Below are 27,938 nucleotides of genomic sequence, written 5' to 3'. Positions count from 1 at the left end.
GTGTGAGCAAAACCCCTACAGCAGTGTGGGTCTCCGGAAGCCACTCTGCAGCCCAACGGGAGAGCTGGGACTGTGGTGCCGCTGGGACACCGGTTCTACAAGCTGCCAGGAAACTGGGTTGCTGGCCTTGGCCGTTCTCTGGTGACCAGGGACTGCCCTGCCCCCCACACCCTGCCTTCCTGTGCTGGGAACAGCGTGGAGGAACCTGCCCATCTTGCTGCTGGTGGCCCAGACACCCAGGCCTACGACAGGCACAGAGTTTTGTTTTTCTTTATTCGTCTACATTCAGCTCAATTCAGATGTACTGCCTGAATGAACCAGACATACAAAAAAAACCCCACTCTTTCCCACCGGTTTTTAAAATAAAATCTTCACTTATAAAACTGAAACACTAAAGCATTAAAATACAGAAAGCTCGTTTAACTCACTTCACAAAAGCATTAACAGATGAAGTATCCCTTCCGTTACTATTTAAAGACAAACTGAGTTAACACTAACACCAATTGTAAATAGACAGAGGGATACTTAATTGCAAGAACTCAAAAAAAACTCTACTCAGACAAAGTTGTAATGGCAACTAACAAACCACTGAAGACACGGAGTCCCAAACACAGCTAAATATGGGTCACAGGACGGGTCACAGGAGTGACCAGCTGCACCTCACAACACAGCAACGTGGACAGGGTAGGGCGGAAGGGGCCTGGAGAGGCCGGTTGACATGTTAACTGTGATGCATAAAACTGAATCTTACAACGGGGGAGTAAGTGCAGAAGGTACAAATCTTCACCCCTTGGGGGCTTTATCTGTACTGGTAGTTCATGCTGTGATCTGCGTTTCTGCCGTAGCCCCCCTGTGACGACTGGTAGGAGCTGGGAGGGCCGCTGTAATTCTGGCTGGACCCCGGGGAGTTGTAGTTCGACTGTGATGAGTAGCCTCCTAAGGGAGAGAGGGGGGAGGGTTAGAGGTGAGAGGCACAGGCCTGCCCCGCGGTCAGAGAGCAGGACGTCAGCCAACACCAGAACTGTGTCTGCCGGAGAGATCGCGGCAGGGCAGCCATGGAAGCTCCACCTTGTTCTGCTAAGTGCCTTTCCAGGGTCACTGGGCCTAGCTGTCCCAAACACCCTGAGGTGGGACCATCAGCCCTGCGTTCATGAGGGGTGGGGAGCTGCCCAGCCACGACGCATGGGCAGCGGAAGCTGTAACCGGGGGCTGCCTGAGCACAGGCTGAGCTCACCACCCCAAACCAGAGCTCCACGTCAGGCTCTGTTTGGCCCTCACTGTTCTCCGTATTCTTTCCTGTTGGTGCCAACATTTAATAGTAGGGCAGGGCTTCCCTGGTGGCGCAGTGGTTGGGAGTTCGCCTGCCGATGCAGGGGACACGGGTCCGTGCCCCGGTCCGGGAGGATCCCACATGCCGCGGAGCGGCTGGGCCCGTGAGCCGTGGCCGCTGGGCCTGCGCGTCCGGAGCCTGTTGCTCCGCAGCGGGAGAGGCCACAGCAGTGAGAGGCCTGCGTACCGCAAAAAGGAAAGGAGAAAAAAAAAAAAAAGAATAGGGCAATTTCTGAACGCCTGGCTCGGGAAGAACCCGACGCTGGAGGTGTGCCTAAGCCCGTGCTCTCACAGGGTCCTGGTGTGCCCGTGTCTCCCACTCCTTGTTCTTACCCCACATGGAAGCCAAGCTGCAGCTGCCACCGGGGCCCCCCCACCTGTGCTGCTATCTGCCCAGGCCAGGCCACGCCCCCTCCTCATGGAATCCGTGTGGTCCCTGCTGGCTCTGAGTTTAAGGGGCCCCAGGCTGTGCTGCCTGCTGCCCCAGGCCCACCTTGTTTGCCTTGGTATGAGGAGCCGCCCCCAGAACCTCCGCCGTAGCCCCCGTGTGACCCTGGATTGTAGGACGACCCGCCTGAGCCGTAGCTGTTCCCGCCGCTTCGGCCTCCACTACCACTGTAGTCTGGGGGAGAGAAGATAACACAGTTAAGGGGCTGTGGCCAAGACTGCGGCTGGGGTGATCCAGGTTCCTTGTGCGCGGCCCTGGCAGTGGCAGGAGCTCAGCTGACGCCCGGGCCTTGCCCGATCCCCATCCTGACTGATGAAATTTGGCACACTCGGTCCAACCACGAAGCGCCAGGGGCCACTGGAGCCCTGTAATGTCATCATGTTCTGAAGCCCAGGTCCATCCTGCCTTCCCGCCTGCTCCTCCAACCCAGGGTCCCCAGCGGCCTCCTCCCCTCTCCCACCCAGCCAGGTACCCGAGGCCCACCGCCAGGCCCACGCACAGGCAGCACAGCTTCTTTAAGGTCCCCGGCACGCAGCTGCCCGCTATCCTGCTGTGCACAAGTTCACACCCACGCTCCCCAGGCTGGGTCTGCGCACGAGGTGGAAGGACCGGCAGACGGGGAAGTTAGCTCAGGATGTGTTGGGGGCCGTCTCCAGAGCCCACCCCTGGAGATGACCTTGCAGCAGCTGGCCCAGACTCACAGGCTCTATCCACCCTTGGGCCCAGCCTCAGCCCACAGCCTCCGGGACCTCGGAGAAGGCAACAGGGAGGGACCAGCAAAGACCTGGGCCAGGGGACCCTGCTTTCAGGAGTTTCCTAACGCCCGCCCTGCAGCCAGCACCACCCGGCTTCCTTCCAGTCCCTCCACCAGAGGTCAGGTTGGGGCAGGGCTGAGCTTCCACCACTCCTTGGGATGTGCTGCTGGCCTGGACCCCTGGCGGCTCTGGAAGCCAACTCACTGAATTTGCTCTCGTAGCTGTAGTCTGATCCGCCCCCGCCTCCGGGGGAGCTGTAGGAGTTTGAGTAGGAGGAGTAGTTGCCTTGTCCATGATTATAGCCTTTCTGCTTGCCCTGTGGGGGGCCGTAGTTGCTGTACTGGCTCTGGTTGTAGGACTGCTGCTGGCCTTGGTGGGACTGGTAGCCAGAGCCGTAGGAGGGCTTCTGCTGGCCCCCGTGCGGCTGCTTCTTCCCGGCGTGTTTCGGGGGCACTGGTGAGTTGTAGTTGTCACCTTGGTAGTAGGAACCGTAGCCAGAAGAGCCACCACCGCCCCCGCCGCCGCCACCACCACCGGCATTCCCAGAATGCCCTCCGTTGCTGTAGAACTGACCTAAACAGGAAGGCAGCGGGTCAGCTGGAGGATCGGGAGATGGGGGAGGGGAAGGAGAGGGAAGGTCACAGCTGTGGGCCCTGAAGGCTGACCCACAAGCCCACTGGCCAGGCCCGGAGAGACAGAAAGAGGCAGGAGAGCGAGGAGCAGCGGCTCCGGTCCTTGAAGCAGCCTGGTATGGGCTGGCCCAGCCTTCAGCCCCACTCACCCATCAGCTGACGACAACAATGGCTCTCTGCCCAAGCAGCGGCACGACAGCAGGCCAGCAGCAGCTTTCGCAGCGGATGTCAACATTACAATGAGATGGGCTCCAAGCGCGGGATGACATTCACGACTAGCTGACTGCTACCCAGATGTCCCCCATGGTGAGAGGAAAAGCAAAGCCTCAAAGAAGCAGCTGGCCACCGCCACCTCCCCCCTGCTGTGCTGGGAAGAGGCTCTGTAGTCCCAGGCCTGGGTGACCCCTGGAGCTGCTCTCTAACGATGCCCCTAAAAGCCAGAGTCGTTCCTGGAAGACCAGCTGGTCCAACCTGGGTCTGGGAGGACCGAATGGAGACTTAGCCCAATGACCTAGGGCATCTCCCTCGTGTGACTGCCACAGCCTCGTGGGCGGAATGAAACACTACGGCTGGGTTCAGAACACCCAGGTGGGGCCTCAAGCTCCTGACTTGGGTGGCCCCCCGCTGAGGGCCCCTCCTTACTCCCAGCACAGCTGCCGGGCGCAGGCAGGACCCAGGGGCAGGACGGACAAGCGTGCAGCCAGGCCGCCACATTCTCAGGCCCTGGAGCGGAGAATGTCACGGTGGGTCCCCCCTCTGGTAACTAGGTACAGACCCTGGAAGACAGGTTTGTTAGCACAGCCCCACCACTCAGATGGACTGACGGGGCATGGGTCAGCTAAGGTGAGGCGACAGGAAGACAACAGGTCACGTGGGTGGCTCTCCGACCCAGCCGGGCAATCCCTAGCATTCACACAAGGGCTGCAGAACTCCTGGGCTCCTGGAGCAGGCGGGCCTGGGCGCACCTGTGCGGGCTGGCCGCTGCCCCTGCCACAGACAGCCGGGGCTGGTGCCTGGCGTGGCCACTATGCCCAGGGTGGGAGGACGGGGAGAGGACGCTCCCCACACACCCTGCCCTTCCTTCCCGTATTTAGCACCAAGGATCTCCTGCCTTTTGAATGGGGTTAATTCCTTCCACCCGCTGCAGATGTACGCCCCACACCGCTGTGTCTTGGGTGGTTTGAACAATAATTTGGATAGAACTGATCTGCAACATCAGTTAATCTTCTCTAGACCCTTCCACCCACACCACCCAAAGCCAAAAACACCAAGGAGAAGGACGTGTCCCACAACGCAAGAAAGTAAACACGCGAAGGCTTCTCAAGGAGGCTGGAGGACAGGAGGTCCCCTGCAGACCCCCTCTCGGAAGCCCACCACCTCGGCTGCCCACGACCAGCACTGAGCGCCTCCTCGCCCCTCCGCCAGTGTGGGAATGAATGAAGACGCCAAGGACTGAGGGCTTGTTACTTTAACATGTATTGATTAAAAAAAAATAATAATAATAATAAAGGGGAGAGGAAATTTTCAACGTCATTTCAGGATAACTATTTCCTGGTATAAAAAGACATTATTCTCAAACAATAACTTTCTAGGAAAAAAAAAATACATCATGCAATCAAAGTTTTAAAAAGTTTCACTGAATGTTTCAAACCCCTGGGAACAAATTATGTAATAACCGTTTTGACCAATTTTTTGCCTGACTGAATAAACGCAAAATTTTGCAAGTCAACGCAGAGGCAGGCCTTGCTGCAAAAAAAACCTGCTGACCAGAGCCAAAACTACACTCATTCCCAAGAAGGACTCCCGCCAAGAGACGGGGGTCTCATTCAAGAGCCAAAACGCCTCTGTGTGCCTCTGCGCACAAGGGAGAAGCCACACAAGCTCAAGCCTGTACCCTAAGGTGAGAGGGCAGAAGCTTTCCGGGCCTTCTGGAATCTGCCGTGGATGTGCGCCCAGCAGCACAGGCCCCGCTGAGGCTTGGCTCTTCACTGGAGAATTGTGCTATGTATTAAGCTCTTCCTGCTTATTTTTAAAGCCCCATTAAAAAAAAAGAAAAGAAAAATGGAAAAAAACCCTCTAGAATCCCATGCATTTGCAGGTGTGATTACGACTTGCAAAATTCCACGTTCTCTCTTCCTTAAAGCCTGTCTGTTTCTTGCACTAATAGTGGAAGCACAGTTTTGATACCTTTGAGAGTTCACCTCTAGCTAAAGCAGCTACAGAACATTGCATCCCGGAACAAGAACCCACCAGAGCATTTACAAAAGGTGGAAGAGGTTAACTTAGCACAATATACAATTCCCCAACGTTCCCAACGTTTCACATGCTTATGAAAAAACAACAGAAAAAAGGCCGGTTGCTCTGGATTCAGATGTGGTGAAATCGTTACTGTCAAAGGCATCAACCAGATTTGGGAATTTGTTAAAAGGTTAAAAATTCATACAAAACCTGCTGTAAATTAAGACAAAGGTAGATTAAAATGCATTATTATCTGTCTCTTAAATAAAGTAATGCTTTCCATAAAAAGCAAAGGTGGGCTTTTGCCTTGATGCTGACCAACGCTGGCTCTAGAATTCTGTGCAATTCTGCACAAAAAAACACATTCTCTGAAAATTGTTTTCCACTTATTGTGAACTTCAATATGACCAAGTTCAAAGGCAAATCACGATAAAAACTGCCATTGTCTTAAATTCTGCAGGCTAAGAGTTTCAGACAAGCTGCGGTGACAAGCCACGGTTGAGAAACCCAGTGAAGCACAGGGCACAGCACGGACACTTTGGGTTTTGGAGTTCGAGAAAATTGGAGTAAAAAGTTGATTTTGTGTGCAATACTTTTAGATGCTCTAGGAAGACCCAAAATCATGATAGCCGTAGCAGTCTGTGAAAAAGTCACCTACAAAAGGGGGAGACAGAGCAGAGAAAAAAAATTAGAATTCTTTTGAAAAATGGCACAGAGCGCCACATTTGAAATTCATGTTTTAGATTTCTCTGCTCCTGTAACCCCCCAATGAAGGCTCCTTCTCAAGACAAGAGCTGTGCACTGTCAGGAAAAGTATATTCACAGGATTGGTGCTTCGCATGGCTTAAAGCAGAGAAATTTAAAATTCTGACTTTTAATGAACTTTCAAGGCACACAAGCGTGTGCATTAACATTTAAAGAGTAAATTACACTTTTGCAGGATGGGGGGTGCTGGAGGACCGCCTGACCTAACCACCGAGAATGGGTGCCAGCCAGCCGCCCTTAAGCCTCAGGGAGGCTCCTGCTGCTGGGCCACCCTGCTCTAACTCAGGCCACAGGAGCTAAGCTGCAGCTTCTCCCCAAGCTCAGACAAAGAGAAACACACACTTACTGTAGCCAGCGGTCGCCGAGTTGCCTCCATACCCGTAGCTGCCATACCCGGCGCCTGAAAGGGAAGAGACAGGGTCACCAGGGCAGGAGGTGGGTCTGCCGGCCCCCTGCCTCTTCCGGCATCTCAGTTGGCCCCAGGGGTCCCACCCGCTCCAGGGAGCAGGCCGAGCCCACTGGGACAGCACAGGACAATGGTCCTCACCAGCATTCATGTAGCCTCCATGGTTGGCGCCACCAAAGCCTCTCCCTCTCCCTCGACCTCGGATGTTCCCTCCTCTTCCCCGTCCTCGGAGATTGGGGGGCGGGGGCACTTCGTTGTGCATGGGACCCCCCATGCCGAACCCAGGGTTATGTGGCTGGACGGGAAAGAAGACAGACGGGTTACATTCGCCTCCCGCTCGAATCACCAGAGAATACACGCCAAGGTCAGAGAGTTCCGGGGTGACCGCTCACCTTAGCAGCAAATTTCGGTCCACCTCTCACGGGCACGGGGGCTCTCTTCTTCTTGTTGGCCTCAAGGGCTAGAGGGGCATCGGGGAACAGTTTTTCTAGCGCAGCAAGGGCGGCATATGCTTTGGCCACCTTTTTGTTTGAGCCAGCGCCTTGAAACTTCTGTCCGTCCACCTCGACCTGGGAAGAACACACGCGTGTCTGGGGTGACCCAACACCCCCCTTGGGGCGGGGGGGAGTCTCCAAAGACTCCAGGCCCCCACAGGATCCGCCCCCAGGACCACTCACCTCCATGACGAAGCGCTTGTCATGGCTGCCCCCTGTCTCTGAGATGAGCTCATACTTGAGGCCACGCCTCTTCTCATTAAGTTCCATAACAGGGTTCTTGCCATGCTTGGTCAGGATCGGCCCCTGCTGTTTTACGTTCTCAGGGAAAACAGAAAAGAAAACCAAAAACTCAGCTAAGGGCTTTCCAGCACGTGGAGGAGGGCAGCCGCCCCTATGTCATGGCTGAGGCCCTCCGCTCCATCCCCCTCGCCACTCCTGTCTCCAGAAATCATCTGTGGCCTTCCCAGCAATGGGACCACCTCCACCCACACCCCGTCTCCTGGGGAAACGGCACATCCTCGACTGCAGGCCACCCCAGATGCTGGGTCAACACCAGCAACGGCCTCTTGGTCATGGCTCAACAGCTCACACCCAACTCCCTCCACAGGCTCCTGGACTGGAAGGTACACTCTCTTGGGGTAAGAGAACAAGGACCAGTAACTCTCCTGGTTCACGGGACCCACGGCTGCCTGCTCCTTCCTGCCGGGCACCCCAGCACCCACCCCGTGCTCACCTCGGCAGTGGGATCTGAGGGAAAGGCAGCGCTGGGGGTCGAGACAGCTTCCACCACAGGTGGAGGGGCCACCACGGCTGGCTTCGCCTCTGTCTCCTCAGCTGAGTCTTCCCCCTTGCTGGAGTCTCTGCCTTCGGCACCCGTGGGCAAGCCCATGTCCTGTAACACCTGCAGGAGGGAGACCCAGGCCCCCAGTGAGGGAGGGCTCAACCACGCAGAACCCCTCCCACACCTGGGATCCTGAATCAGAAGTTCCTAGGGTGGCGTCCAGGCAACTGGAGGAGCTCTCCTATAGCTCCCAAGACCACCTCGATGCCCAGCCACACTTGGGGGCCCTCTGCCCATCAGCCACAGTGATGATGGCATTCTTGCCACATGTGACTTGGCTACCGTTCAGGAATCTAACCATTTCAGTATGCGCATGCCCTCCTTTAGCCTCGGGCTTAAACAGGGGATGATGGCTCTGAAGGGGAGCAAGATGAAGGGAGGGTTTTGCTGTTGTACGACGCTGCCGGCCGCGCTCACCTTAACGGCCACATGCAACTTGGCAGTCTTTTTGGAGGGCCCAGAGGCCTCGAATGAGTTGCCGTCTACCTCCACAGACATGGTGAAGATGGGGGCGTGAACTGGACCAGTCTGGGAAACCAGTTTGTACTGCAGCCCCGGCTTGAGCTGGTTCAGTCTCATCAGGGCATTCATCGCTTGGGGAGGCTCTGCTTTCTCCTCTAGAGAGAACACACCAATGTTGCTCTGGAAAGTCAGTCAATTCTGAACCGGGCAGGGGAACCTGTCCTGACTGCGCCCTGATGCACGACGTGGAGGACTGGGCAGGGGGCTGGGCGGCCACACATGCCGAGGCCTTGCCTGCCCCACTCCCAGGCGCACACCACGCCTGCGGTCACCAGCTGAGGCACGTCCACCCCACTTGTGTTCCATACCCAGGCTGTATTTATTTAATCATTCTGAAAAGGACTTAAGTATCATGTCCGAGAAAGAGAAGGCAAAAGGAGGTATGCCACTCACTCTGGGGTGAACCTTAATTGAAGCCACGTGGAGGGTAAAACAAGGACTATGAATGAATGCTGGTACCTTTCTTCTGAATCTTCTTCTTCTTTTTGCTGGGAGACTTTTCCTCCCCATCTTCCTCCATTGGGCGTTTCATGGGCGTAATGGCGTAGGTGGTACTGGGGGGTATTTGAACTGAAACGAGACAAGGACAGAAGCAGCTGAGACTCCAGTCTGGGCTCTACTGGGAGCGTGCGATGATACCGCCTGCCTGGGCATGGGCACTGCGCCATGCTTACCTGTGTAGTCCACTGGGTTTTCATTCTTTGGTTTCTTGGGCATCTTCGAAGGCAAGGGGTCCATACCCAGGACCTTATGGAGCTGGCCAAACGCAGCAAGTCGCAGAGCATGCTGGAGAAGGGGAAGAGGAACCTGACTCAGCCGCCCTGCGTTCCCAGCCAACGTGTGTGCTCTCACTAATGCCTTCTGGAAGGGGTGGGAGCTGACGGGTTGCTAACGGTCTCCCCTATGACAGCGAGGGGTCCCCAACAGCCAGGGCCCAGCCTCGCTGTGGGGGAAGGCCAGCCTGTGACCACCCCCCTCGAGAGGATTACAGGAGACCCCAACCTGGGGACTGGTTGCCACACGGAGCCACGTGGTGGGCCTGCGAGGGAAGGACTCCTGGAGCAGTCCGCACGCAAACACATCTCCCCGCTGAACTCGGTGTCTGAAAACAGCACTCGAGCAGGCTGAGGGGGCAGGCGACAACCACGCGTGGCGCCAGGGGAAAGAAGCAACCCAGATTGGGGCACCCTGTATCAGGCACGATCCCTTGACCTTCAGAATCCCCAGCCTGAGCCTATGAGTCCAGTGGCTACCCTGAGAATACCCAGTAATGGAACTGGAAGCCAGTGATTACAGACTGGGTAAGGGCTCACGTTGGCAATGGCGATGACTATACCTGCGCACTCTGTGTGATATCTTCCCGTTGCTGTCTGTCTAGATGCCCAATAGCATCAGTGGCTTCTTTTTCACAAGGGTCATAAATGCCAGAACCATCTGAAGGCAGGAAACAAGGAAGATATGCAGAGGATTATCTTTTAGCATCTCCGAAGAGTTGTGCTGGCTGAGGGAACCAAGTGCGTTACCCCCCACGCCCCATCCACACCCAGCTCTGGAAAACACACCGAGCTCGGTGACCCACTCGGCATCCAGCCTGTGAGAGAAATAATCCACATGTATCTCAGAGCATGGAGCTCGCGTGGGAGTGGGTCACCACTGCCCCGGATCCGCCCCGAGTCACAGCTGCGGAGCCGGCACAGGGCTGGATATGATGGTGCAAGAGGGTAGTCACATGCTTCATCCCTAGGGGGACACGGGGCTGCTGCTGCCCTAACCCGGTCAGGGGACCCGCCAGGAAGTGGCCTCAGGGCCTCAATCCCTGTCCTTTCCCTGCAACTTGCAAAGCACAAGGCCCCAACCTGGCATCACGATGCCTGAAGCCAGGCACTCCAGCACTCTCCGCAGGGCCTCGCCAGCACCCATTGGTCTGTTGGCTGTGCCGATGGACTTCTCACAGAGAAGCTCGAGGGGCTGAAAGGCAAGAGGGACAGTTAACTACAGTGTCCAGGAGGGAGCTGGCTGATGCTGAGGAGCTGTTGCCGTGTGTGTGTGTGTGTGTGTGTGTGTGTGTGTGTGTGTGCGCGCGCGTGCGGGCGCGCGTCCAAGACAGGACACCTAGAGTGGGTCTTAACCAACTTCTCCTTAAAGGACCAGACGTTAAAGGGGCAGGCTGTGTGGGCCAAGAGGCAAACTGAAGCTGTTACATAGGTACTTATACTTAAAATGTAGCCATTTAAAAACATAAAAAGCATTCTTAACTATAGATAAACAGGCAACTAGCCAAAATTGGCCTGTGGGCCTCAGTTTGCTGACCCCTGTCCAAGAACAGCTACAAAACCTTCTTCACGGAGTGCAATCTGCCACAGTAAGTGTGCCACCTGGCCGGCCCCTGCCTAGCTGAGCTGCGCACCCTCCGTGGGAGTCTGGTCTCGTTCTCACCCCCACCCAGGGTGTGGCACACAGTAGTTGCTCAATGAGCAGCTATGACCGGAGTATCGGCCACACCCTGAAGGGCCACTCCAGCCCATTTACCATTAACATATTCTTGGGATCCGGGAGGTCTCTGCACACATGACCCAGGGTGGCTATAGCTACAAAGGTGCCTTACCCATCCTCTGAGGGGACCCCAGGTGGGAACGCGGGTGCACAGGTCCCTCAGGACCCGGATGACAATGACACACGACTTCAGCCCATTGGCTCTGGCCTAGAGGAACAAAGCACAGGCTTTTCACACCAAGGCACCTCCCTGAACACAAGGCAAACATGAAAAACACAAGTCTCAGGGTGCTACTTTGTCAAGGGTAAACGGTGAACGTTCACAACCATCAAGCGTGTGGTCGGCAGCGATTTCACCGAGTGGACGAGAATGATGTTACTCTTGGCACAAAGCAGCAGCTCCCCACCTACTCAGTCGCAAGCCTCCGCTGGGGGTGTCAAATTTGTCTATGCGTGCTCCTTTAGCAACTGCACGCCGGCAGGTGCTAAGTCCAGCACGGTGCTCTTCAATGTTACCGAAACTTTATGGTGAAAATTAGCCAAGTTATAACTTAGGAATTCTCTACCGAAAGACAAATAGAAGAACAAAATGCAAACCTGGAACCACTTGGCGTGTCGGAGGGACGCCAAGGCAGCAAGGCATTTCTGCCTGTCCAGAACGTCCGGGGGATCGTTGACTGATAGCGTTTCTATTCATGGATGGAATAAGAAGACAAGGTACAGTTTGACCAAGGGGTTTCTGTCAGGTGGAAAGGGGATGTGGCAGCTTCCTAAGGGGCAGCTGAGGCTCCCAGAATCTCAAGTCATCTCCACCCTTGACCAGGGAAGGAGACGCTCAAGTGCATTTAACTCTGCCCCAAGAGGAGATGGTAAAAATCAGAGGCCCCCTCCAAAAAAACAAAAAAACAAAAAAACAACAATAAGAAAAACAAAAACAAAAGAGGGATGTTACTCTAAAAGGAATAATCCCACGGGGGAGGGGAACAGATAGGTGGATCCTATCTTCTAGTAGACTATTACCTTGCTTCCTCCCCAGGATCTCCCAATAAATTAGCTATGCTAAAAAATTCATTAGCAAAAAACGAAAAACAAAACCAAAAACCAAAAACCAAAAAAAAAAAAAAAAAAAAAAAAAAGGTGGGGGGGGAGTAGAAATGCACTCCCTCTCTGCTTCCCACAGGCCTTCCCCTGAGGCGTCTACGGCAAAGGGGACCACCTCCGCCCACCAGGCGGGACTGCCCTAGCCCCAGCCCTTGACAGAGAGAGTCCTGTTGGTCAAAGGTCCAGCGTCCCTAAATTGATAAACTAGAAGGGCTCTGGTAGTAAATCAGGTATCGGAACCAAAGGTAATCAAAGAACAGCAACAAGGGCACGGCGTTAGCCTGTGCTGCAGCAAAACCGGAGCGTTTGTCGCTTCTGCCGTCTGTGCATCAGGGGTTTGGATAAGGCCTGTCACCTTTACTTTGAGGTGTGAGAGTTGTGACTGAAAAACGTCCACCCAGAGATGTACGAGGAGCCCTGGGTGGACTTTGAATCGTGAAAGCATTATCACTGTCTGAGGTTCAAAGACTTGATTTGAAAATCACTCAATTGTCTAAAACTTTATCCAAAACTCTGCATCAGCTCTTTGCATTTCAATCACTGCAACTGATAAAAGCAGCCAATGGAAGAGGACAAACGAAGAAGACCTCGGTTCTGCTGCAACACAAGCTGTTTGCACAAGTCCAACGTGATGCTCATGCAGAAACCATCTGGTTGTCTTCCGTAATTTAAAAAGCCTATGATCACCAGGGACACGCTTTTCCAAGGCCAGAGACTGGCTCAACAGAAAAAAATCACATTTAACACCGATGAGAACATCCAAGGATTAAGACAAACAAAAATGGTGCAATCCTCTAGGAAAAGTGCTACTCACTTTTAGTGCAACCGTTTTGTCAAACTCCCAGGACTGAAACCGAGTGGGAGATGTGATCTCAGAATAAAAGGTGGTCAAAGCTACACCGCTATCCTTTTATCAAAGCAGTCTAAAACTGAATAGCACGTTTGAATCGTGAGGGAACACCAAGTTGCCAGTGTCCTGCTGGCCTTTCTCAGCCTCCCTACCTCCAGCTAATACTTTCTCCATTTCTTCTCTGACAACAGGGGATGTCAGGTGGATGGTCAGGGACAATGGAGGCTCTTTTGTGTTTTTTATCACAATCGCGGCATCGTCGACAGATTGGAGTATTTCGTACTTGTCATCTGTAACAGCCTACAAAAGAAAATGCAACTTTCAAACGCACTTTCCCCCCAAGGCTATCGACAGCTCTGTTTAGCTCCTGGTTACTACAGCAGACAGGCCAGTTTCTTGGACTGTGACTGACAGCAGTGCCTTCAGCTAGGGGTCAGAACCTCCCTCTTGCTGGACAGGTCTTTGGCCATCTTCCAGGTACTCCAAGGAGGAGGTGACTACTTAGAGGAGTGATTTTCACGGGAAGCTTTATAATGTAACGGGAAGCTTTATAATGTAACGGTAAGAGAGTTTAGTGTCTGGGAGGAGATGAGGGTGTGAATCCTCATTTTGTTGCTTGGTTGTCGTGTACTGGACAAATCACTTCATCTCATCAAGACTGTGGTTTCTAATTTGTAAAACGGACTCAGTGACACAGCCGACAGCACAAGGCTGCAGAGGACTTGAACCGGACACTCCGTGGAAAGCACAGCACCCAGCAGAGTCAGCATCCAGCCACCGCTATTTCCACACCAGGCTGAGCAGCTATCACAGAATGCGGGATGATGGAAACTGTGCGGTAAAATAGTCTCATCATACGATGCCTATAAAAGCACGTACTTGCTGCAAATGCACCTGTCTATAAGAGGACGTTCACAATTGTGACTTCTGCTTTCTTCTTTATACCAGTTTATATGCCTTGATCAAGAAAACTCGAGCGTTTTTGATTTTTGTCAAGAAAAACAAAGTAAATACATTACGGGGAGGACAAAGGCACTATGGAAAATCTAAGATGACTTTTCTCCACCTCAGCACTACAGACGCTCTGGGCCAGATCACTCTTGGTTGTAGGGCTGTCCTGTGCACTGGAGGACCTTGAGCAACATCTCCAGCCTCTATACCTAGGGGATGCCAGTAGCACCCAACTCCTCCTGCTGTGACAACTAAAACTACCTCTAGACTCGCCACATGTCCCCTGGGGTGCAAAATCTGCCCCAGTCAAAAAGCACCAAGCTAAATTGATAAAAATCTATCTTTAAAGACTCTTCAAAAACTGTCTTTCCTTTAGAAACATTTACGTCAAATTAATTTTCTTCACTTAATATACTTTTTATAGACAAAGATTAAAATTAACTGATCATTTCAATTCTGACCTCTGTCCTGAATCCCCAGTTGTCAGTCACACGTGACAGTACGTACCTTCTCACGTGACAGAACATACCTTCACACGTGAAAACGAACAGTGTGTCTAAGAGAGTCTTTACTTTCTTCTTTTGCTTATCCTGTCACTAAATCCAGGGTAAACGTGTCCCAAAGAGGCACTGAGTGGCAGTGACACTCAAGAGGTTCTGAAGCCCCAGACCTCACCAGCTGGGTATGTGGGGTCAGTTACTGAGCTCCCCACACCTCAGTCACATCTTCGAAAATACTTAGATGATAAAGCCCTATCTCAGTCATTACGATGAAATGATAAAGAGCTCTTCTGGCCTAGAGTCTGGTGTACTCAATGCTCAAGAAATGCCAGAGGCTATTATTTATGTAATACTTTTGTAATGAGACAAATAAATCGGATAAAAAAATTTTTTTATGTCCAGCTTTGCGTCAGGGAGGAAGAGTCAACAACTGTGCTACCTATTCATCCACTCACCCGCCCATCCATCACTGGAGTCTGGATGTGAAGGTCATGCCCAGTGCAACCCAAAAACAGTGCAGCCTTGTGCATGGCAGGCACTGGGCCCTTCTTGGCTGCCAGAGCATCTGGGTGGCTCTGCAGCGTCCTGCCTGTCACCTACGGAAGGTGTGAGCACAGCAGGTGCAAGGCTGGGTTTGGAGTGTGCCTCTTGGCGCATCTCTTCCCCTGACCACCCTCCAACCCCAGTGGTGGTGGTCACACTCACCGCGAGCTGAATGGCCAGGTTGTCAGCCACCTTGTCCAGGAGGGCGGTCGTGGGCTTCTCCTTACACAGCAGCACCAGCTCCAGGTCCAGGTCACCCTTGAGCAGCAGGCCCTTTGCCACGAGGCCAACACGCATCACGCCCCTCAGGGTTCTAGTCACATGCTCTGCCTTCTGCTCCCTGAGGGACAGCCCAACACATGCTCAGTGAGAGATTCCGTCTGGCCAGAACCCAGGTATCCTGGAAAGGCTGGAGTTTCTTAGAAAAGGAGGTGCTCAACCCTAGCCTGGCCAGTCTCCCTAGAAAGTAGAAAGGAAAAAACAAAACAAACACACAGACAAACAAAACACAACCACCCTACAAAACCAACTTACCCGGCCCCTTCTTTGGTCTCGTCCTCTGGGGGCACATCCACATTCTCAGACTCGGCGTGATCGCCGCTACCTTTCTCCTGCTCATCAATCCAGTCGGACACAGCCTTGAGAGCCCGCTCCGTGTGAGACACCATGTTCTGGACTGCCTCCAGCTCCTCTTGTGTCGGATACACGGAAGAATGCTTTGCCATCACATGGCGATCATCGTTCACAAAAATTCTCACTGGACGCTGGAAATGTGAAAAGTTAGTTAAAAACAATGCAACTTGACACTTGTCTTTTAAGCTGTACAACTGAGAATTATTCATATGAAAATAAAACGATATGAACATATCTGAAAGCCTGAGCAGGACAACCAAACATAACAGCTGTGCTTTCTCTAGGTGGTGGGAGGAAGGGGGCATTTACTTTACACGTTTCTATATTACTAGAATTGTTACACTATGTACTTGAAAAAAGTCCAATGAAAAATGATTACAGAATCAAATGCTTTGGGGACGCAAGACAGTGAAGGGGATTAAGAGGAACAAACTATTAAGTATAAAATAAGCAAGTTACAAGGACACAATGAACAGGATTGGGAAGGTAGCCAATATTTTATAAAAACTTTATATGGAATATAATCTACAATAAGTTATCAAATTACTGAAATTGAAACTAATATGATATTGTAAGTCAACTACTTCAATTTAGAAAAAAGAATCAAATGCTTTGGGGCAACACTACAGACATTTTTGTACATGAATGAAGAAACCGTATCTATGATTAAGAAAAAAACTTTCGGGCTTCCCTGGTGGCGCAGTGGTTGAGAGTCCGCCTGCCGATGCAGGGGACACGGGTTCGTGCCCCGGTCCGGGAAGATCCCACATGCCGCGGAGCGGCTGGGCCCGTGAGCCACACCTACTGAGCCTGCGCGTCTGGAGCCTGTGCTCCGCAACAAGAAAGGCCGCGATAGTGAGAGGCCTGCGCACCGTGATGAAGAGTGGCCCCCCGCTTGCCACGACTAAAGAAAGCCCTCGCACAGAAACGAAGACCCAACCCAGCAAAAATTAATTAATTAATAAAAAGCTCTCTCAAGTCCAAAAAAAAAAAAAAAAAGAAAAAGAAAAAAACTTTCTTACCATTTTTACTTCTTTTCCTGTAGTGTCTGGAAATCAAATTTTTCCTTATCTTTTCAAATTGTGACAGATTTCCTTGGTGTTATCAATACTTCAACTATCTATAAGATCAGAAAATCTTTTTAGTTTCACATATTTCATCAATGGATGAATCTTAGCAGTCAGATATTCAGCAGGATGCAAACGGCGCTGCCTCAGGAAGGAAGTCCGTCCACACAGCAGGACACATCTTTATTTCCAAGTAACCACTAAGCCACGGTACAAACAACTAATTATAAAATTCCATAAAAATGAAAACAGCTGGCTTCTAGAAGGTGCGTCTCACTTCGGGCCCACACTCAGGTGATTTTTACTTTTTTAAAAATCCCTTTTCATCCTATCTTTATATAAGTATGCCAATTTTTACAAATAAAAAATAAACCTTTTAACAAGCCTCCAGAAAATGGTACAGGTGAAAATGTTCAGCAAAATCTTGGTATTTGGAGAAGAAAAAGAGAGGGAAAGAGCTCTGGTCTTTGAGGGTAATGAAGAGATGGCAGGAAAGCAGGGAACAGAGGGGCTCAAAAGGCTTCTGTAAACTGGAGAGGCAAGAACCTTCTGAAACGTCAGGTGGATGTGGCCACTGCAGCACATGGACACACACCTGTGGGTTCAATTCTGGAGTGGTTGAGACAACTGAAATACACAACAGAAGTCTTCAAGACAAACGTAGCTCTAAGTACAATTTTGGACTCTAAATAACATGCTGACTACAACCTACTCAATTCCCACTCTATGCAAACAGTCTGGTCCACAATGAAATCTTCCAAATGAGTAAACAACCAAAAAACCCCCATCAGCGTAATAGGTAACAGATGAATCCACCCATTCCCTCCAACCACATAACAGCTAGCCCCTTCCATCCACACCAGTTACCAGCCAGGGCAGCAGGTTCATCTCTGAAACGCACCCCCTTCAAGGATAAACTCCGACATGACTAGCCAGAACAAGAATTTCCCACAATGCTTCAGGACTACTTAGCAATCTCATCGAAAACTTGAAGGGTTCCAAAGTAGAACTTGAAAATCTAAGGGTGGAATGACAGGCGATGCCCCTGCAGAGCCAGGCAAAAGGACAGGTAGCGTCAAATGCTTCTTGACATGGGAGGGAGGGAAGGGAGGAGTGGAGGACCAGTCCCTGGGCTCAGCTCCTGGCTGAGCCTGGGCCCTTGGTAGTCACCAAGTGGGAGCTTTTGCAAAGATGTGGGCCTGAAACTTTGCCAGCTGGGCTACTACATGTGTGGCCTTGAAGTTTCGTTGGAGTTTCCTTCTAACCTGCAACATGAATCTACTCCTCTACCTCTTCAAGGGGACTGTGAAAATTAAATGAATTGACCTATGGAAAGCATGGAGCATAAATCCCACAGACCCGCAAAAACAGCACCAACTTCTGCTACAGACAAGATGTACATCACTGGCTGTTGTAGGGGCGGAGCACATGCAAAAGCACATCCTGTATTAAGGGAATAACGGTTCATTCAGTTAGGAACGAATGATATTACAGCTGTGTTTGAAAAGAACGTCTTTGGGGCTTCCCTGGTGGCGCAGTAGTTAAGAATCCATCTGCCATTGCAGGGGACACGGGTTCGATCCCTGGTCCGGGAAGATCCCACATGCCGCGGAGCATCTAAGCCCGTGTGCCATAACTACTGAAGCCTGCACGCCACAACTACTGAAGCCCGCGCGCCTAGAGTCTGTGCTCTGCAACGAGAAGCCACCGCGATGAGAAGCCCGCGCATCGCAACAAAGAGTAGCCCCCGCTCACCGCAACTAAAGCTTGCGCGCAGCAACAAAGCCTCAATGCAGCTAAAATAAATAATGGCTTAGACTACATGCCTGGTATTTGCTCTAAAATACTCCAGTGAGGTGGTGAGTGGAGAAGGGAAAAGGATAAATCAACACTGGAAAATGCCGATACCTGCTGAAGATGAGGATGGGTATACTGGGATCATTTGTGCATGTCTGAAAATTTCCAAAATAGTTTTTGGGTTTTTTTTAAAGTGAGTAGTAAACAAGAATTCTTACAAAAATGCAACCATGGCAGGTAATCTAAAATTTAAAGCAAAGCTCAGAAAACCAATTCTAAACTGACAAGAGGCAGGCCATCAGAAATCACAGCTGACTGGTGAGGAGCCCATGTTAAACAGCCCCCAGTCCTGGCCATATCTATACTGAAACTTCATCAATCTGATAATGAAGGATGATGTTTAAAACTGTATTTACTTATTCAAAAGTATTCAGCATGCACCTCCCGTGCCAGGCCTTGAGCTAGATGCTGGGACAGTGATGAACACGCAAGTCCCCCATTCCTGTGGACCTGGCCAGCGAGTGTACCCTAAAGGAGAAACTTCGCCTTCCCTCCAATCCAACATGGTGCATCACAGTACACCTACCATCTCTTCATTTTACATTCTTCCTCCACCACAGCTATCAGATATAGAGACTCCAAAACAACAGAGCTTAAACTGAGATCCCAGGTGACTAAGACCTTTTTATTCAGGGTTTTGTAGGACTGATATTGTCTAAAATCTTCTAAAAGGAGCTCCTGGAAGAAGTGGTTGATTCGGCACCTGATGCACAACTATGGTGGGTGAGCCTGGGTCACGCTGCAGCGTCAGAAAGCAAGGAAACATGCACAGATTACTGCAGGCTTGTCCAAACGACAATTGAGCTGAACTGTGAAGACTTCCAGTGGCTACATTTGGGGCAACTATCAAAAAAGAAAACGGAAAAAAAAGCTTCCACCCAGATGAAGTTCTCAAACACAGCAAAACAGTCAAAACTCATCAGCGGTTGCGTCTGGGGGATGGTGGCAGGAAACACCTGGGAAGGGGTCCCGGAAACCTTCTGGGGTGATGGTCATGGTCTACATCTTGGTAATACTGATGGGGACACGCAGTGGTCAAAAATCCATTGAACTGGATATTCAAGATCTGTACATTTACTTCAAAAGAAAAAAAATGTAAATAAATACTGGACTCTAGTTAATATTTAGAGGAAAGACTACAACTTTCTGCTACTTTGAAAAGCATCATAAAAATAGATTATGTTAATTATATTTCAATAAAATGAAGTGGACTGAAAGATGAAAAGAATAGAGATGGAGAGATATGTGAAACACAACTAAAGTCAGATGTCAATGGCATATAGGACTTCCCTGGTGGCACAGTGGTTAAGAATCCGCCTGCCAATGCAGGGGACATGGGTTCAAGCCCTGGTCCGGGAAGATCCCACATGCCGCGGAGCAACTAAGCCCGTGTGCCACAGCTACTAAGCCTGCGCTCTAGAGCCCTTGAGCCACAACTACTGAAGCCCGTGCACCTAGAACCCATGCTCCGCACTGAGAAGCCACCACAATGAGAAGCCCGCGCACTGCAATGAAGAGTAGCTCTCGCTCGCCACAAGTAGGGAAAGCCCACGCGCAGCCACGAAGACCCAACGCAGCCAAAAATAAATAAATAAAATAAAATGAAACGTTAAAAAAAAAAGATATTCACTGTGTAAAACATCAGCCCATCACAGCCCTGAAAGACATTTGTGCGCCCCCAAACGCTCCTGCCTTCAGCAAACGCCCCGCAGCGAGGTCTCCATCTGCTGTGTTCACTGCTAAAACTCAGAGCATGGCTGTGGCCTGTGCTCCAGCAGGCTGCCTCACTTGAGAGGCAGGCCCAAGAAGGGACCCCTAAAGGGGGCTCACTGGGCTGCGGCTAACTCTGACCACCACCCTTGGCCTATCTGCGATCCTTTCATCCCCTGGCCCTCCTCCCTCAGGTCAGGCCTTAGTGGTGATGGCTTCTGAGTCAGGGGGACAAAGCGAGTAAGAGTACTTGTTCTGTGAACTAAAACAAACACGTAAAAACTGTGAAGTCGGGAATTCCCGGGCAGTCCAGTGGTTAGGCTTCTGTACTCTCAGTGCCGAGGGTACGAGTTCAGTCCCTGGTTGGGGAACTGAGATCCCACAATCTGCGAGGCAAAGCCAAAAATAAATAAATAAGTAAAAACCGGAGTCAGGATTTCCCTGATGGCGCAGTGGTTGAGAGTCCGCCTGCCGATGCAGGGGACACGGGTTCGTGCCCCGGTCCGGGAAGATCCCACATGCCATGGAGCGGCTGGGCCCGTGAGTCATGGCCGCTGAGCCTGCGCTCCGCAATGGATGAGGCCACAACAGTGAGAGGCCGGCGTACCGCAAAACAAACAAACAAACAAATAAAAAACTGGAGTCAATACTTCTTTGCAGGGCAACAAAACCGGCCTCACTTGCCTCTGTGTAAGCCTTGATCTGTCATCCAAATCAGCCTCTTGGAAGCCAGCTGCTCCAGTCCTGAATACCAGAGAATCCACCTCATTTAACCTCCTTTTCAAGATTTTGAGGAACACCACTGGCAAGAAACCCACAATACCCACCTATATATGCAACACTCCACTGCCCCCTGCCTATCTAACTTTAAACCCAAGCCTTGAAAGGCTCACAGAGCTGCTTCTGCAACCTCATTCAGGATTCAGGCCCAACTGAAGCCTGATATTTACCAGCCCAGCCTCTCTGAAAAGAAATCCAAAAAAAGAATGAGTGAAGAGCGAAGAATCAGGATCTTAAACAACCTCTGTGTGGTTTTGGGATGTTCTAACATGCAGGCATCAGGTTTCTTTCTTTTGTTCTCAAAACCAGCCCACCCAGAGCACGCAGAGATACAGAAGTTTAAACGACAGCATGCAGTGAGATGACCACCTCTCTGACCTCTCACTAACTGGAATATGTCGTTCATGATCACTTGCTGTTGGGAAAGAAACGTGCCCAAGTCAGCATGTGTGGATCAACACATGTCTGTAGAATGAATGAAGAGGTGTAGTGACAACACCCCAACAGGTATGGTCCCACCTATCTTGAAGAGTAAATTCCCCCATCCAGGGTACTTCACAAAACCTTAGAGTCCCAGTCACTCCTGGGAATGATCCCAAACTGGATGCTCCTCTGAAAGAGACCTAATTAGGCTTTAAAAGGTACAGGGCCCAATCCTGGTTCCCTGACCTCTGGAGATATAATCCTATCCTGGAATGAGAAATGGAATAATACACACATACAACTTGTAAGTGACTCCTTAAACTTTTACACATTCACATCATCGAGGATATATGGAAAATAATTTTAACAAAGCAACCCAGCCAGAAGAGGCCAATCTAAAATCTGATTATGGATGCCACTGTGAGAAAATTTTCAATTCAAGACATATCTTAAGTCTAGTGCAATGGTTCCCAGTTCTGTCCCCCACAGTGTTTTTACTGGTCCATAGGGAGGTATAAAGTTAGGAATAAAAATGTTCACAAATATTTTCAATTTAAAGGACTGTCCTTGGGACTTCCCTGGTGGCGCAGTGGTTAAGAATCCGCCTGCCAGCACAGGGGACACGGGTTCTAGCCCTGGTCCAGAAAGATCCCACATGCCGTGGAGCACCTTAGCCCATGCGCCACAACTACTGAGTCCACGTGCCACAACTACTGAAGCCCACGCCTAGAGCCTATGCTCCACAACAAGAGAAGCCACTGCAATGAGAAGCCCGCGCACTGCAATGAAGAACAGCCCCCGCTTGCCACAACTAGAGAAAGCCCGCGTGCAGCCAACAAGACCCAACAAAGCCAAAAATAAAGAAGGACCGTCCTTTACTCTAAACTTATTTTCTTCCTATATGTTCAGTATTAAAACATCCTTTTTTCTTATGAAAATGTGGAGATGGAGTATGTTAATTAAAAAGATATTTTAACTGGCAAATGCAGGTTGTTTCCTAAATTGCTTCTGGAACTATAACTGGTCTGTAAGACCCAGGCCTCCAGGCCCAATGACACCGTGGAACAGCCACAGGTCTCAGAAACAGAAGCCCCAGGTTTGCGCCCATCTGGGCTTTCCAACCTGGCCACTGTGGAAGCTCCAACAAATCACTTTATCTTTTCAGAGCTGGGTCAAAAATGAGATTAAAACACTACCTACACCTCAGAGCCGCAAACAGTAAGGATTAAAGGTGACAAGGTAGAAAAATGCTCTATCAGCTGTAAAACTACAAATGCAACGTATTGAAGGAGTAATTTCAGCTACTCTTGGATGAACCAACAGAAATATTTTAACATCTGCCTGTGAAAAAACAATATTACAGCAAAAAGGTTTAATGTGACTCCAAGTGGAAATTATTAAACTCTTTTAGCAACATGCCCTTCAGGCAGCAAGGGGGGAAGGGAAGCCAGCTTAGAAATCCTTGAGAGGGAGGGGCAGGCAGAGGCAACCTTCCCCTGTGTTCCCATGGGAAAGCCTCAGATTTCTTTTTTTTTAATTTATTTTATTTTATTTATTTTTGGCTGTGTTGGGTCTTCGTTGCTGCACGTGGGCTTTCTCTAGCTGCAGAGAGCAGGGGTTCTTCGTTTTGGTGCACGGGCTTCTCACTGCGGCGGATTCTCTTTGTTGTGGAGCACAGGCTCTAGGCCCATGGGCTTCACTAGCTTGTGGCCCGTGGGGTCAGTAACTGTGGTGCATGAGCTTAATTGCTCCACAGCATGTGGATCTTCCCGGGCCTGGGATTGAACCAGAGTCCCCTGCATTGACAGGCAGATTCTTAACCACTGAGCCACCAGGCAAATACCCAGTTTTTAAAAAAACTAGTTTCTAGTTAAGAAACAAAACAGAAAAGTGACTGTCTCTCAAAGGATGTTAAATATTAACAACATGCAAACTGTGAATTATTTTAGTGGGTAAGTTTCTTTTTCAAATGAAACGTTTTAATTTTGAGATATTGTAGCTTCTCATGCAGCTGTAAGAAATAACAGCGAGATCCCCCATGTACTCTACCCAGTTTCCCCCAATGGCAACATCTTGCAAACTCTAGAACAATATCACAACCGCAATCAGATACAGACTGCTGCTGTCACAAGGATCCCTCCTGTTGCCCTTTATAGTCACATTCACCTTCCAACTGTCCCCCCTCCCCAATGCCTAACCCCTAGCAACCACTAATCCTTTTAAGGTTTCTGTAATTTTAGCATTCCAAGAATGTTATATTAATGGAATTGTAAAGCATACAACTTTTCAGGATTGGCTTGTCTGTTACAGCGTTACTGCCTCAAGATTCATCCAGGTTGTGTGTACTGACAGTTTGTTCTTTATGATTGCTAACTAGTATTCCACGATAAAGATGTACCATAGTTTAACCATTCACCCATTAAAGGACGTCTGGGTGGGTTCTAGTTCTTGGTTGTTATAAATAAATATTAAGAGACAGTATGAGCCATGGGGCCAGGCTGGTCATTTCCATATCAGGGAAATTTAGACTTGTTTTTTTTGAACTATGAATAAACAGTAAGAATTATTAACCTGCAAAAGCTCTAAATGTACCACTGAAAAGCAAGCCTAACTTACCACATTCATCCTTTACACACACACACACCACACACTCAGATAAAAGAAAGAAATCAGTTCAAAGGCAAGCAGCACAAAAGCAAGTGGCCTAGAAGATTATCCCAGTAAGACCTTACCCTTGACCTTGAACCACAATCCTAATGGAAATCATATAAATGGCGGTTTCCAGGAAAATTACCATGAACCTCAAATTGCCAATAGCACCTCTTCTCACTAATCACCTAAGATTAAAAAAATAATCTGGAATAAATTTACAGACTCTAATAAAAGGACACACATTCAACTTTGTAAATGATCCTTTGTGATCTTATATGGACAAGAAAATATCCCTTGGACAGTAAACTCATTTTATTGTTAAAACTAGAGCCACGTTTTCAATTTCTTCATTATGTGGACATCCAATGAGAAGAGAAAAAAATTAAATTTCAACTGGACATCATTTCACAAAACATCTGAAAACAGCTGATGTTAAAAGTCTGAATGAAGGACTTCCCTGGTGGTCCAGTGGCTAAGACTTGGCACTCCCAATGCAGGGGGCCCGGGTTTGATCCCTGGTCGGGGAACTAGATCCCAAATGCTGCAACTAAGAACCAATATAACCAAATAAATAAATATTAATAAAAAAAAGTCTGACTGAATTTCCAATTGCTATTTATAACAGTATCACCTAAAAAGTGATGTCTAGGAAAAATCCCAGAGATTTAATAGAACATAACAATGGCAAGAAACAATTTCTTTTAGCAAGTCAGCACACTGACAAGCCTCCCCAACAAACATATGCCTACTTTCAGTATTATTTCTGTAACACTGTTAGCACCACAGAGGCAGCACCGACTTACCCTAAATAACAAAGTAGGAGGGAAACTAGTGGCTTCAGACAAAATTGTCAAATGCTGCAGCAGAAGACTAAAGTCCACCTCATCTCTTCAGGGCCGCAACCCCATTTCACTAACCAACAGTGTGTAGGCTCCCATCAAACCACTATTTGCCTCTAATTCCGAACCCTGCCACTGGAAAAAGAAATCAAATCTTTCTTGCCCAGGACTTGGCTAAAATAAAATATAATATATAATAATATACAGAGGGACTTCCCTGGTGGTGCAGTGGTTAAGAATCCGCCTGCCAATGCAGGGGACACAGGTTCGAACCCTGGTCCGGGAAGATCCCACATGCTGCAGAGCAACTAAGCCCGTGCGCCACAACTACTGAGCCTGCGCTCTAGATCCCACGAGCCACAACTACTGAAGCCCACGCGCCTAAAGCCCATGCTCCGCCAACAAGCCACTGAAATGAGAAGCCCGTGCACCGCGATAAGAGTAGTCCCTGCCTGCTGCAACTAGAGAAAGCCCGCACGCAGCAACGAAGACCCAACACAGCCATAAATTAATAATAATAATAATAATACACAGAGCCTAAAAATCCTAACTCCTAAGAATATTCGATCAAAGCAACGTGCAAATCAAATATCACCATTTTGTGGGCCATACCTGCTAATACTAGATGGTGACACTTTACACATCTTTCAAGACTGCACAAAGTTAAGCAACTTAATGACAAAACACAGCAGGAGGGCAAGTTTCCAGGGGGAAGGAATCATTCCTCTGAGATGTAAAAGGTAAAATCAGGAGGAACTGGAGAGAAAGATGAGAAAGGTAAGTAAGAGGGAGCTGCCTCAGCCCAAAGAAAACTTCTAAATGCCTTTTTCAAAACTGAGCACACAGGGCTTCCCTTGTGGTGCAGTAGTTAAGAATCTGCCTGCCCATGCAGGGGACACCGGTTCGAGCCCTGGTCGGGGAAGATCCCACATGCCGCGGAGCAACTAAGCCTGTGCGCCACAACTACTGAGCCTGCGCTCTAGAGCCCATGCACCACAACTATTGAGCCCATGCGCCACAAATACTGAAACTCGCACGCCTAGAGCCCATGCTCCGCAACAAGAGAAGCCACCGCAATGAGAAGCCCGCACACCACAACTAAGACTAGTCCCTGCTCGCCGCAAATAAAAGAAAGCCCACATGCAGCAACGAGGACCCAATGCTGCCAAAAATAAATAAATAATTTTTAAAATGTGAGCACACTTCCAACTCCCACATGCTGCTGAAGCCTACAAGTGCTGCCTATGTTTAACCAAAGAGAAGAGATTTATAGACTTGTAAAAGGCTCTTTCCTCATCAGCGACTCCACCTGTCCCTATGTGACAAACCTAACCAGGGGAGCATGAGCACCATGTTTGTGACATCAAAATATTAACAGCCAGTGGACTTCCCTGGTGGTGCAGTAGTTAAGAATCCACCTGCCAATTCAGGGGACATGGGTTCGAGCCCTGGTCTGGGAAGATCCCACGTGCTGCAGAGCAACTAAGCCCGTGCGCCACAACTACTGAGCCTGCGCACTATGGCCCGCAAGCCACAGCTACTGAGCCCGCGCGCGTGCCACAACTACTGAAGGTGGCGTGCCTAGAGCCCGTGCTCCGCGATGACAAGCTACAGCAATGAGAAGCCTGCGCACCGCAATGAAGAGCAGCCCCCACTCGACGCAACTAGAGAAAGCCTGTGCGCAACAACGAAGACCCAACACAGCCAAAAATAAATAAATTTAAAAAACCAAAGTGTTCTCCTTAAACTGAGAAAAGAAAAGATATTAATAGCCAGGACTTCCCTGGTGGCACAGTGGTTAAGAATCCACCTGCCAATGCAGGGGACATGGGTTCGAGCCCTGGTCCGGAAAGATCCCACATGCCACGGAGCAACTATGCCCGTGTGCCACAACGACTGAGCCTGCGCTCTAGAGCCTGTGAGCCACAACTACTGAGCCTGCATGCCACAACTACTGAAGCCCATGCGCCTAGAGCGTGTGCTCCACAAGAAAAGCCACCGCAATGAGAAGCCCGCGCACAATGAAGAGTAGCCCCCGATCACCACAACTAGAAAAAGCCCGCGCACTGCAATGAAGACCCAACGCAGACAAAAAGTAAAATTAAAAATACATAATATATGTGTATATTAGCAGCCGCTCCTGCCAATATTTTTTTGTTTGTTTTGACAAGAAAATAATTTAAGAAAAATAAGAGACAGCCTTAGATTCCTCACTCCCAGGAATGTGGGCATCTCCTCAAGTACGGTGGAAGTAGTTAAAGGAATTTTTACCTACAGGCACTGGACAAGTTCAATCAGGAAAAAATAAAGAAAAACTGCAAATGATTAGGCACCACTCCACTCCACAAACAGGGAGATTCCCAGGCTGGCCCAAGCTTCAGCAGGGTAGGGAGACCCTGATAAATTAGTGCCCAGTGCTAGCAAGGCCAAGCCTGGCAGTAACTGCCTGCCTCCCATCAATTCAGACAACGCTAGAGTCTGCACAGATTCTATTCACAAATCCCAGGGACTAGGAGCTGTCCACAAGGCCAAGAGACAGCTCAGGGGTAAAGACCCAGGACTAGTGACAGGGATAGTAGCACCTACCAGTGCCCTGGGGCCTTCCCCCCCGCATTCCAGCTGTGAATGAGCCTCTGGTTCCCACATTTAAATCACAGTCGGAGCGGCTGCTGTAGCTACATCCCACGAGACCACACACAAAGCATAGTGGCAGCACTGTGAGCAATCCGTGGAGATTCCAGACCACAAATACCTGAGGAAAAGAGCCTAAAGTCGTAAATTTCAGTCCTAACTTCGGGTGACACCTTGTGTTTTCCCGTGGACTCCAAATATGCCAACCAGACCACTCATTTTAAAGACATCACAGTCCTAAGCAATCATAAAAAGATTCAGAATCACTGAAGTACCTGGGTCTGGAAAAGGTTAGCCAATGCTTCCCTGCTGATGGATCAGGTCCCCAAGGCAGAATCCCAAGCAACTTTCAAACAGTTTTGGAAATATTGAGAAGAGATGGCTTACTCTCCCTAGGTTTAGACAGTGAACTGGGGGAGAACATGCTGATCACTGTACACCCCAAATAATTCCCCCAGGCGGAGTATTACCCTGG

General features: G+C 49.9%; 1 protein-coding gene across 4 annotated transcripts in view; it reads right to left on the bottom strand.

Moving 5' to 3' along the window:
- Positions 1–254: 254 nt before the first annotated feature.
- ILF3 (interleukin enhancer binding factor 3) overlaps positions 255–27,938 on the bottom strand; it is a 28,825-nt gene continuing 1,141 nt past the window's right edge. The window contains exons 2-20 of one of the 4 annotated variants that reach the window (XR_004349423.1): positions 16,527–16,624; positions 15,406–15,635; positions 15,034–15,211; positions 13,030–13,177; positions 11,524–11,615; positions 11,039–11,134; positions 10,290–10,401; positions 9,770–9,867; positions 9,108–9,219; positions 8,893–9,003; positions 8,329–8,528; positions 7,804–7,971; positions 7,251–7,388; positions 6,966–7,142; positions 6,715–6,868; positions 6,514–6,567; positions 2,737–6,056; positions 1,823–1,951; positions 255–936 (exon numbers count right to left, since the gene is read on the bottom strand). Coding sequence is in view for 2 of the 4 variants with exons in the window: in XM_032629006.1 (XP_032484897.1) it covers positions 800–936; positions 1,823–1,951; positions 2,737–3,105; positions 6,514–6,567; positions 6,715–6,868; positions 6,966–7,142; positions 7,251–7,388; positions 7,804–7,971; positions 8,329–8,528; positions 8,893–9,003; positions 9,108–9,219; positions 9,770–9,867; positions 10,290–10,401; positions 11,039–11,134; positions 11,524–11,615; positions 13,030–13,177; positions 15,034–15,211; positions 15,406–15,635; positions 16,527–16,529 (2,706 nt within the window). In the remaining 2 variants the exon portion in view is untranslated. The remainder of the gene's footprint in view (positions 937–1,822; positions 1,952–2,736; positions 6,057–6,513; positions 6,568–6,714; positions 6,869–6,965; positions 7,143–7,250; positions 7,389–7,803; positions 7,972–8,328; positions 8,529–8,892; positions 9,004–9,107; positions 9,220–9,769; positions 9,868–10,289; positions 10,402–11,038; positions 11,135–11,523; positions 11,616–13,029; positions 13,178–15,033; positions 15,212–15,405; positions 15,636–16,526; positions 16,625–27,938) is intronic. The other 3 variants (XR_004349424.1, XM_032629006.1, XM_032629007.1) reach the window with 3 other exon arrangements.

Source organism: Phocoena sinus, chromosome 3 (assembly GCF_008692025.1).
Source record: "Phocoena sinus isolate mPhoSin1 chromosome 3, mPhoSin1.pri, whole genome shotgun sequence".
NCBI classification, from domain to species: Eukaryota; Metazoa; Chordata; class Mammalia; order Artiodactyla; family Phocoenidae; genus Phocoena; species Phocoena sinus.
This window is presented reverse-complemented; position numbering and strand designations above follow the sequence as displayed.